Source organism: Pholcus phalangioides, unplaced genomic scaffold (genome assembly GCF_987345545.1).
Source record: "Pholcus phalangioides strain wild (caught in Gottingen) unplaced genomic scaffold, Ppha-v1.0 ptg000029l_1, whole genome shotgun sequence".
NCBI classification, from domain to species: Eukaryota; Metazoa; Arthropoda; class Arachnida; order Araneae; family Pholcidae; genus Pholcus; species Pholcus phalangioides.
In genome coordinates, this window is record NW_028301619.1 from 9716457 (window position 1) to 9729204 (window position 12748).

The window sequence follows — 12748 nt, forward strand, 5'->3', positions numbered from 1 at the left end:
AAAAACTGTTTTTGAAGAATTAAGGGGTAATTGCCAGGACAATCAGCATTACGAAATAATATTGAGATTGTTTTGGAGAGATGCTTGGTCGGATTCGTTGTGCACTGTTCGGTAGATGACGCAATCTGATGAGTCTGATATGGCAATTGATGGAATTAGGAAGATCGTTTATATAAATGAAAAAAAAAATAGTGGCAAGAGAGAACCAAACCCTGGGACATGCAAGACTTGACTTGGAGAAATGAAGAGTTCTGGCCCTTGAGACAAACTGACTGCAGTTGGTAAGGAAGGCTTCCGCCCATTTAAGCAGTTGAACACATTGGCCAAGGTATTGGAGTTTAAGTAGAAGTTTATTGTGGGGCACCCTGTCAAAAGCTTTAGAGAAATCCAAGAAAATTATCTGTTTAGACGTTTTTATTGATACTGCTTGATAAATCATATATGAAAAGAGCTAATTGGGTACTTAATGATAAAGATGATCAAAAGCCATGTTGATTAGGGAAAAAAGTTTATTGAATCAAGGTGTAGGCAGATTTCTTTGGCAACTATGTGCTCAAAAAAAGAGCATGTAGAGGTGATAGCGACTGCGCTGAAATTAAGGGGATTTGAGAGAGAACCTGATTTATGAATTGTGATAATGTTTTTAATTTTCCAGTCAGAGGGCAAGTTAGATGAGTTTAACGATATGTTGAAAATAATTAGAAGGTAATTAGAAATTTCACCAGCGCAAAATTTCTGAATGATTTGGAATCTCATCGGGGCCAGTGGAGTGGAGTTTCAATTTTTTTAAAAGATTCAGGAGGCCTACTTTAGTGAAGAAGATAAGACAAGAATTGAATAATTAATCGGGAAAGGGAGTACCGAGGCCCGATTAAATTCTATTTCAATATCAAGGTGAGAAGTCAGGTCAATGTTGTCAAGGAGTTAAGTAATTTGTTTTTTTGGTAAGAGATGAGATTTTTAAGGTTATGTGTGGAGACCGAGATCTTAGTTTTGAAAGAAAGGGAGTTATTGAATTTGGGTTTGGAGACATTTCAATGAATTTTCCTTTTTAAATGAATAATATATGATTGATCCAGGGGTTAGAGTCATTTAGAAGAGGTATTTTTGATGGGAACAGGCTTTGCATTTTTTGATAACCGCTTTGAATTTACTCCAGAGAATATGAATATCATTTAAGGGAGATGATGAAACAAAATCCGGGAAATGGGTGCGAAGGATTGTGGTCGGAAATTCCATCAAAAACTGCGAAATCTGAAACCAGGATTTTGTTTGAAACAGCAATTAGGTCTAATGTACAGCTAGAGTGGTTTGAGATTCTTGATGGTTCTAGAATAGTTTGGACGAGATTAAACTTCAGGAAAAGAAAAACTCTGTTATTAATATAGTGGTTACCCGAGAGGGACTCCATTTTATGCCAGTCAATTCCAGGTAGGTTTCAGTCAGTGGCTATGATTAAAGAGGTGTGAATTATAAAATCTATCTAAAATTGAATCCAATTCAACGAAACAGTGAAGATCTGGAATGGGGGTAAATAAAGAGAATATTGCAATAGGAGTACACAGCTTGGGCAACACCACCAACGATTTCAAGATTGGTGTCCAAAAAAATTTCAAGAAGAGGGATGGAGCTATTAAAGACCAGGGTAACTCCCCTTCCACAGGAGTTTCTATCTACAAAACGCAAGGTAGTTACATGGTAAGAATTCGGAATTTATTTTAATACCACGCTACAGGAAACAATCCAATTACAGCAATGTATGACATAGAAATGTAAATACAATAAAATCAATTGGGATAGAATGCAATACACAGATATAAATACAAAAAATAGAAACAAACACTAGTCAGTACCAAATAAGTAAAATGAAGGCCTGTATAAAATCACTGGATCAATTAAAAATGAAAATAAATAAATAAAAACACAACAATTAAAAATAAAATGAAAAATAAACAAAAATATTTTAAGTCAAATACAAGAAATCAGCATTTAAAAAAAATTGCTGATCAATCGGAGAGAAGCTTTGAATTTACCAATAGGTGTTGCAAATTCATCAGGTAAACTATTATACAAAATACAAAATCAGTTTATAGCACAAGACGGACCAATCAATGTCCTAAAGCTATATGAAATAATTTATTTGACCTTGTGTTGTACAGTGTGACCAAGAATCCTATTTTAGATAACAGAAAAGAACAATCGATATTACCATTAACTAACCTCCAAAAAAATTTCAAAAGAATGAAACTTCTTCTCTTTTGGAGACTGGTAATTAAAAAAATTTGTTGGAGAAAAGTTGAAATTGTAATGTCATGCTCTAAATTTCTTTAAATACAAATATCGCATAAATGAATTTTGTATAATTTCAATATCTGCAGTAGCATTATTGTAATGAGGATTCCAAACAACAGATGCGTATTCAAGTTTTGATCGTATTATAGTAGAAAAGAACCATCATTGTATCAAAATTGGGGAAATCTTTAGTTATTCTTTTAAGTCAACCGAGTCTGCAATATGAATTATTACAAATGTTGTTAATATGATCACGAAAGGTAAAATCAGAGGTCATAGGCGGAGATAGACTTGGAAGTCTGGGGGGGGGGGGGCAAAGTCATTATTCTTGGGGGGCACGATGATGATGTCAATTCATATACATACACATACATTAGATCTGCCCACTCCACTTTTGATGCTGTATCAAAATCCCCCCCCCGTATCTCTGCCCATGCCAGAGGTGTAAATTACACCCAGGTCCATAGCAGAATATTTTCTCTGTAAAATATCAGTTACAATATAATAAGAGTATGCGATTTGTTATGTCTTACACCCGTAAGAAAAATCCTAACATTTGTTAATGTTCAAGTGTAGATTCTCGATTCACCAGTGGTAAATGTGGGTTAATTTATCTTGAACAATAGAACAAGATTCATAATTTACAATAAAGTCAAATATTTTAAAATCATCAGCAAATAATAAACAATTATGAACAGCAGCTGCAAGGTCATTAATAAAAATGAGAAACAATTGAGGCCCAAGGACAGACCCCCTGAAGGACTCCAGATGTTGCACAAAATCCATCACTAAGAGACGAGCCAAAAGATACAAAAATTAATCTTTTTTTTAGATACAAAGCAAATAAATTACAAGTATCGCAGAAACCAATTTTTTTTAGTTTGTGCATTAATATAGAGTGGCTAACACAATCAAATGCTTTATAGCGAAATCTGAAATCGCAAATTACATCGAGCGGACTTTTATTAGCTGTGGCTTCAACAATATGGGTATTGAGGGAAAGAAGATTAGTAACCGTAGATCTATTTCCCTAATGAAACCATGGTGACTTGGGTAGATACAGGTCTTAATTTGAGCATAGATTTTATCATATAAAATAGATTAAAAAATTTAGCAAAAGGTGACAATGGCCACACCTCTAATTTTCAATTTTATGTCTATCAACTTTTTTAAGAATTGAAAGCAAGAAAGATTCTTGCTTTCTTCCATTCATCCGGAAAGATCCCATTTTTAACAGACATTAAAAATGAATAAAAGTAGATAAAGCAAATGCTCAGCACTCGCATTGATAAAATATGGAGGTATACAATCCATACTTCTGGAGCTACTCCCCTGGTAGCTCCAGATTGTTGGATGGTATATTACCAATTGTTGATATTACTCTGTAACCAGGTTTCAGTGACAGCAAGAAAATTGGGATTATGAACTAGCAATATGGATTCGAAAGAATGAATTTCATTAGTAATGCTTCTTGTATTAATAGTTCCAATTTTGAAGGGGTTCTTTTGAGATACTACAAGGGAATTCGAAGTAGCAAAGTTCGCAAGGAAAGGCCTGAAGGGGTAGTGGAGGAAGATTGAGGGAAGTCAGAGGTGAGTGGTGTAGGACTACAATGAGATAAGGGAAATCAGGAAAATATCATTAGTGTTGGGATCCAAATGTATTTAGTGTTTTTGATAAGGGCAAAGTTATGAAATATTTTAACTTTCAAACCAGTATCGCAGAATTCTCAGGAAGCCCTCAAATCTGCCCCTGCAGTATGCAGGTCTCTGGTGAGAAATCCTCAGATGGAAATTCCACTATTTTTTAATTTGAAGGTGCTTTTAAGAATTTTGGTTTCGACTTGAATTTATTAAATTTAATTATTTAGAGTCTATATCCGTCTCTTTTAGAGCCAAGTCTGTGGCAACGGTCAATATTGGAAGGAGAAATTATGATTTTCAAAAGATCCGAGCAGTATTTGATTATTTTTGATTCAAGCATCGAGGGGGTTTCCAAGTCCGAGGGATCCTCTGGGATGTCACAAAAAATTAAGTTGGCATGATGGGACCAGTCCTCAAAATCGATAACTTTGCTGTGTTTTTGGAGGTCTTCGATGGGGAAAAAATTCTCTTCAACCGCACTATGTTCATGTTCCGCCTGAGCACCTGCTTTTTTATTTGCTATGTTTCCATAAGAAAATTTCATGCAAGTAATGTCAATTAAGACAATTTCTTATTTATTATAATAATAATTATAAGTTTAGTATGCATGAGTGTCTAACCTAATTATTTATCTACAGACATGGTAGTTAAATGCTATATTACAGTGTGAGAATTTTAAACTTGCAGGTTTTCCATGATGTTGCATATAAGGCTCGAAGTAGACAAGACTTGCTGGCAGGCGTAGATGAGTTTTTAGATGCAGTCACAGTTTTACCACCTGGAGCTTGGGATCCAAGTATACGAATTGAACCTCCCCAGCAATTACCATCTCAAGTAATTTTTTATGCATTTTTAAATTATAGTTTTTTCTGGTGAAAGGAAGTTTTTGGTGTATGAGTAATGGATTTATTAAATGGATTAAACATTTTTATTCCCATGAAAATTTATATGCTCAATACAAGTTGAACGTAATGACTTGATACTTTGTATATAGGTTGAGTTTATTTCTTTTTTATGCTATCTAAAAAAGGGATCCTCAATAAAAATTGTTGTAAAGCTTTAGTGGAAAAAAAAGTTTAAACAAAGATAAAGCATTTTAAATTTGGTTCATGAGTAATCATTTGACCCACATTTATTTCAAGTGAAATAAAGAATTGTTTTAAAATAAGGTTTTTGGGTTTTTTAAATTGGTTTATAATTTGATGAAACTAAATAGGGTTCTGGTAGCTTGATTTAATGAACATGATTGATTTGGAAACAATTTTTCATATGTTTTGCATATGCTTGAAGTATTACAAAAAATTTCTCAAAGTGTGCAAAATCACACTAGAGCCAACATGGGAAAAATCAGTCCTGGGAAAAGTCATGAATGAAAAAAGTCAGAAGTCAAGGAAGTCGCAAAATAAGAGGAAAGATTCTACAATGTTTCCTTAGTAGAGTAATTGCAAATCAGAGAAAATCAGTCAGCTAGTGTAGAAAGGCTCAATTCACGTGCATTCAAACTGTAAAATGCACTTTAGTATCTTTTTTATAATGATGTAAAAAGCTGCTCTTTATATCTGAAGCTTTTCTCTTAAGTTTGTAAAAATCATGATAAAAATTAAGTGTCTTTAACCAAAAACATAGACCTCTTACTTTATTTAATTGCCGGCCCCCTTATAGTTAAAATGCAACAGAAACTTAAATTCAGCAGTTGATGTAATATAATTATGATTCACAAATTTCTTGCTGAAAAAAATAATTTCAAATCAATGTTATTTCTATCACGGTTCAAATTAAAATTTGCTTGTACAATGCAAGAAGTTTTGCGAACAAGAGTTCATAATTTTTTTAAGCATACGAACTACCTTACCTTGCTTAAAGACAAGTTTTTGAGAAATCTGTTGACCATCCAAAAACAACCGCTTTCTCTTGTAAAGAAATACCAATTCTAAAACTGACAGTCCAACAAAGTAACTAACAAAAAAAAGTTGTTGAGATAAAAAAAATAGAAGTACACGTAAAAAATATTGAAAAAGTGTACATAAAAGATATGGATGTCATAGCCTAAATATGGCAAATACTCAAATTGGAAATAAACTCAAAGAAAATTTACTAAGAAAAACCTGAGTGATCATACACTGCCCATAAAAGTATGGTTGTCAACATTTAACCCAAGTAGTTGCCTGACATCGAATATGATGTGAAAATTTGGTCATTTTCTCTGAATGACATCAGTCAAAAAAAAAAACCACGTTATTTCAGTGTCATTTAATAACCACAAACAATAAAGGTCAGGAAATAACGTGATACTTGATGACCCCTTAATGAAATATCGGGTCATTTCATGACCTTCCTTAACCATGAAGGTCATGAAATGATGTGATATTAAATGGCGTAAATGATTTTGCGTCATAAAAATCATGAATTTCTTTCGAACTGAAAAATTCTGTTGTGGATGAAAATATCAAAATTATCCAAAATGTTTGTTAATGAATTTTTAGAGGGTGTTTCAAAATTACCCTGGGTCTATTCGTTACTGGTTGTCACAAGATAAATGTAGTACTTTTAATTGCGATTTTGAATGAGTAATTGTTCATATAAATTTATCAACACGTTATATAAATTATAATTGCATCCATATCCACGTGTACATTGAACTAAAAAAATGAATTTTATAATCTTTTTCTTTTCGATAATTATAAATAATGCAAATAATTACATTTAAAATTAATATATTATATTTTTCAAGGATAAAAAAAAGAAAAGAAAACTAAAAAATAACTGCCATCGGCTAAACTCAGCAGGAGATTACTTAATAGAAATTATAATATAACTAATCAATACTTGTAAAGTCTTCATAAAATAACACCAATGGGTACTGCTATGACAGTGCAATCGGTAGAGGCATGGCGTGAGATCCATAGGGACGATCCTCGAATGGTCTGGGTTTGAATCTCCAAGGTAAACGCCACAGCAGCATATATTTTTTCCTTCTATCTTTTCGAATAGCGCCATCTATCTTCTGAAAGTCGAACTATGTGCAAATGGTCTATTTTTGACGTTTCTAAAATAGACATAATGATCATTTTATCACATGTTTGAGACATTTTATGACTTCCAGAAAACGTTTTTATTGACGTCAGGCGACAACTTGGGAAGTATGGTGCGAGAAATTGAGAAAAGCTACCCATTCTTATATTTCTTTTTAAAGATATCTATTGTGAGAGAATTCACAACAGAAGGCCAACAGAAGGCAAGCTGTTCTATGCGTTTATAACCCATTTAGAGAAAAAAGTCCTTGCGATGCAATAACTTAATTGTCCCTAAGACTGGTATTACACTATAAAAGTTTCCTAAAAGACCTTTTATAAAACCTGAACAATTCAACCAATAGGATTATCGGTTGCATTTGCTCGAATGTAACCTATGAGCTTTATTGGTTGAATTTTTTGAGTTTTATAAAAGGGATTTTATCAAGCATTTATAGTGTAATACCGGCCTAACAAATTGACATCCCCAATTCAAAGCATTTGATTGACGATGAAGCAATATTTCATCCAAGTTGTCACCTGACGTCAATATTTTTTGAAGTCATAAAATGTCTCAAACATGATGTTATAAAATGGTCATTATGTCCATTTTGGAAATGTCAAAAATGACGTGAATAAAATGACCGCTTGCAAATAATTGGACTTTCGGAAGATAGATGGCGCCATTTTCGAAGAGACTGAAGGGAAAAAATGTGTGAAGCTGTGCCGCAGCTTGGATTTGAACCCAGACCGTTCAAGGATTGTTCTTATGTATCTCATGCCATGCACTCGCACTGTCATAGCAGTACCCATTAGGTGTTATTTTATTAAGACTTCAAGTATTGATTACTTAACAGAAATTGTAATACAACTAATCTCTTGTTGAGTTTAGCCGATGACAGTTATTTTTTCATTTTCTTTTATTTTTATTCTTTAAAAATATGATATAATAATAATAAATATAATTATTTGCGTTAATTAAAATTATCAAAAAGAAAAAGATTTTAAAATTCATTTTTCTTAGTTCAATGTACACATCAAAGAATCCATTGCATCTTTTTCAATTGTTGACAGATTTCACAGATCCTCTGATCGTCCGTAAAAAACATGGTATGGATGCAATTATAATTTATATAACGTGTTGATAAATTTATATGAACATCTCATTGAAAAATTTTACATTTCCATTCAAACAAAATTGCAATTAAAAGTACTTCATTTATCTTATGACAACCAGTAATGAATATGTTTAAGGTAATTTTGAAACACCCTCTGCAGGTTCATTAACAATCACTTTGGATAATTTTGATATTTTCATCCGGAACAGAATTTTTATCGGTTCAAAAGAAATTCAGGATTTTTATAATGTAAAATCATTTATGCCATTTAATATCCCGTCATTTCATCAAGTATCGTGTTATTTCCTGAATTTCATTGTTCGTGGTCATTAAATGACTTTAAAATGAAGTGATTTTTTTTTTGACCAACGTCATTCAGAGAAAATGACCAAATTCTCATGTCATATTTGAGGTCAGGCGACTACTTGGAATATTATATCTTATTTATTCTTTTTCTTTTTATTTGTATATATGAATGAGGTGAGTGTGATAAATCGGTTAATATGCATAATTGTCTTGGTAAGTTTGATAAATTTATCACTTTTACTGGCAGTTATGCATAATACCCAATCATCATTGATAAATTTTATGAATACCTATTTAAAAAAAATTATCACTTTTATGGATGATTATACCTAAGCCTATTGGCAGAGATACTGGGAGGGGGGAATGCCGACTGATCTAATGCATATGCATAAATTAACATCATGCCCCCTCTCCAGCCTTTCAAGTCTATCTCTGCCTATGCCCAAGTCTACTCATTTAGTTTGATAAATACGAAGGCCACAACAAACAAAATGCCCAACGAGGTGGCTGAAAAAAGATTCCCATAAAAATGGATGTCAAATGTATATCTAAACTATTTCAAAAATACAGAAACCCAATAAGAGCAATAAAAAATATATAATGTACGATACAATGTAAATATACTGCCCAGAAAAATCATGGTTGTCTCATGTAAGTATGGATAGCTTCTCGATTTATCCCAATATGTTTATCATTTCTTTTTAAATGCATCAATTGCATTTGAATTCATGATCCCCGGACGTAAGCTATTCCATTTATCCCAATATGTTTATCATTTCTTTTTAAATGCGTCAATTGCATTTGAATTCATGATCCCCCGGACGTAAGCTATTCCATTTATTAACAACCCTATTGGTGAAAAACTCCCCGCAACACCACAACCTAGAATTGTCCCTTACCAATGGATACCGGTGTCCCTTGTCAAAGCAACTGATTGACAATGTATTAATATCTTATGGTCTATTTTATCCATCCTGTTGAAAATTTTGAGCATTTCAGTCATAGTCCCCTGACACCTGTGCTCAGGGCCAGATTAACCCAGATGAAGGCCTTAAGCACACAAGTGATTTTGGTGCCCCCCCTACTTTTAACCTCCCGGGACCTCATGACAATTAGATCTGTTTACAATTTTCACAAATAAGTGTGTAAATTGGTAAGCAATTATTTTTCAGTGGGGGGGGGGCGATTCAGAATCATTTCGCTTTCACATCACATGATCCCACGGCTCGGGAAAATCGATTGCCAGGAGGCCTCATAACAATTTGAACTGGTTAAAGTTTTGGAATGAGTAAGTATGTAAATCAAGTAAGGTAAGTAGGTATTTATAGCTAAGTGGGGGGCCTCAGAAAATTTTTTTTTTATCCAGAGGCCTATGATGCTGTTGAGACAGCTCTGGGCTTACGGTACTTTATAGAAATACAGCAAAATTTCAATCTAAATACTGAGCATTGGCACAAGTTCTTGTTTGCAATTAACTTTGTTTTTTTCTCTGCTTTCGTGTCAACCTCGGGGCGGCAACTAGAGACTAAAATTTACCCTGTTACTAACAAGAATCTGTATCCATTTTGGCGCCCCCTCCCCATAATTTTTAATAAAAAAAATAGTAAACTCTGTACCCTTTTTGGTCCAGAGCCTGCACACTAAAACCCCCTCCCTGACCTCAATTAGTTGCAACCCTGGTCAATCTTTTGATAAAAAAAAGATATTCAACTCTACAATCAAGTGCTCTTAAAGTTTTAGAACTTTCCACCGGATAGTTGATGCTGGGGGAAAATTTTAAATTAAAAAGTACTACTTGATCATTTTTTGTGGTGCCCCTTTTCTCTTGATGCCCTAAGCACATGTTTATTTTGCTTAAAGGTTAATCCGACCCTACTTGTGCTCTTCCAATGTAAACATTTTCAACAAAAAATCAAATCTTTCTTCATAGCTTGAGCCCTGTGTGTCATTAAGGGCATGCATCCTCTTCCCTGCAACCCCCAAAACCAAGTTTATGTCCCTCTCTAGGTGTGGTCTCCAAAACCTGGAGCCATACTCCATTCCAGGATGAATTAAGCCGTGGAAAAGTGGAAGGATCACTTTGGGAGAATGCGAAGAGACAAAATTTATTGCTTTTACTGCTGATTATGCATAATACCCTAACATAATTGGTGAATTTGATAAATATGGAAAAAATCTCAAATGAGTCTTAGTAGTACGTTTGATAAATATAGTCTGCCTGCACCCTGACGCAACCAACTTTAATAAATTTCATGATTTAAAATTTTTTAAATTATGTTATGCTGAGAGAGACATTTGTGTTGATTGCAACCTGATGTGATTTTATAGATTTAATGAATAAAACTATCAGTTTTATCTGATTGGTTAAACCAGGGCTCTACTGTATTTTGAAAACAGACTTTTTAACATTTAGACGGCAAAGAAGAAAAGACATTGTTCTTGTATTTGCAAATAGTTCCAACCTTTTATTTGGCAATGTCAAATTACAATGTCTCAATAAGATCGACATTTTGTTAATTGGAAGGCCAATCCAAAATGATGGGTGTCATGAAACCACCAAAGCATTGACGCTGCTTTATGAAAAATGAAATGCTCGTCACTGAACAAGTCCTCAATCCAAAAGTAGAGAGCATTAGACATCTGCATGTGGGGTAGTTCTTTAATACATGGAAGGGTTATCTGATTTCGGCGGTGGAAGACTTATTTTAAAATCACATTAAATTAGCTAAACATCAAGATGTAAAACAAAATGTGCATGAATTTGAATAATTAAAAAATATGTGAGTTGAAATTTTAATTATTAAAAATAAAATATTACCTTCATAGCAATTTGGTTACCTTAGGTCAGTGTTAGAGGTTCTTTCAATGGGAAGGAGATTCTCAATAAGGAAAGTATTAAATCATATAACAATTAACTGATGTTTAATTCATCTACGTAAGGAGGATGATTCTACATGATCGTCCTCGTCTTCAACAAGCACACACATAACTATAAACAGAGTAAAAGGAGAAAAAAAGAGGAACTCTCTCTCCAATCGTCCCCAACAAGGACGACATCCCCAACTTTCAAATGGGTTGATTATAGTTTCTTCTTTCTTTGAATTAGTAGACCCAAATATTCTTTATGAAACCACTGTCGTAAATTGTTTGACACTTTCTGTTCATATCAGACTCTTTCTCAGGCTGGTAGCTTCGCACTCATCAACCTCTTGCACATCGTAAACCATGTTTTGGTTTAGAAACATTGCGGGTGTTATGGGGGTCAAATCTTTCGTACTTTCCGACACATAAGTGAGGGGTCTTGAATTGATGACTGACTCAGTCACATAACACTGTTGACAGCTCTTCCCAAGGTTCGCCTGAGCAATTTTTTCAGTGTGCGTACTAGCCTTTCCCACCAGCCACCTCACCATGCTGCCATGGGAGGATTGAATTTCTAGCTAATACGTTGTGTGGAAGAGTATTTAGCTATTTTCTCCCAGTCTATAGCATTGAAACTATTGTCAGCACCCCTGAAGTTGGTACCATTATTGGAATATATTACCCGTGATCTTCCCCTCCTTGCTATGAATCGTCGCAGTGGTAGAAGGAAAGCATCGGTCGATAGAGCAGAAACTAACTCCAGATGTACAGCTCTATATATTGTGCATGTAAACAAAACTATCCAGGCGTTTTCCCCCTTACCATACAGGGGTCCTGCCAAATCCACACCCACAACTTCGAATACCAAAGCATCCTGTACCCTATCCAATGGAAGTGATACAGGATCACTGTTAAGTGATTTAGCCTGAAATCATTTACATCTAACGCAATCTTTCAAGACACTTCTTATTCCTCTGAATATCCAGAATTTTTCTCTCAGAAGAATTTGGGTTTTAGCATGGTAGTTTTATCTATGGTGATATTCAATTAGCCAACGGGTAAATGGACATTTATCAGGTAATAAGATAGGCGATATGAATGAGGGTTTATCTACGCATTCAGTTATGTGAGTCCTCACTCGTATTATATACCTTCCTCTTGTCTGTGTATAGAACCTATGGGGAAAACAATGTAAACAGGTGGTTTCATTATGGGGACATTGCATCTGAAAGGGCACCAGATTAGGATTTCAGAGAATTTGTTAAAATTCAATCAACTGATCCTGAAATCCAAAATTACCTAAAAAAAACACTTCTCTAAAATTAAAAATGATACCATTTCCTCTAGCTGATACAAATATTTATTGTGATATGTCAACAGGTATAGCTAGACCATTCGTACCTGAATCTCAACGCGAAACAATTTTTAAGCATTTCCATAACCTTTTCCATCCAGGAGCTTCAGCCACAAGTAAACTGATATCTGCCCGATATGTATGGCCCCATATGCAGAATTA

General features: G+C 34.1%; 1 protein-coding gene across 5 annotated transcripts in view; it reads left to right on the forward strand.

Moving 5' to 3' along the window:
• Positions 1–12748, forward strand: part of Ndae1 (Na[+]-driven anion exchanger 1) — a 338918-nt gene that overhangs the window by 245758 nt on the left and 80412 nt on the right. For all 5 annotated transcript variants that reach the window (XM_089252552.1, XM_089252555.1, XM_089252556.1 and 2 more), the window contains one exon: positions 4623–4769. In XM_089252552.1, the coding sequence (XP_089108678.1) occupies positions 4623–4769 (147 nt within the window). The remainder of the gene's footprint in view (positions 1–4622; positions 4770–12748) is intronic.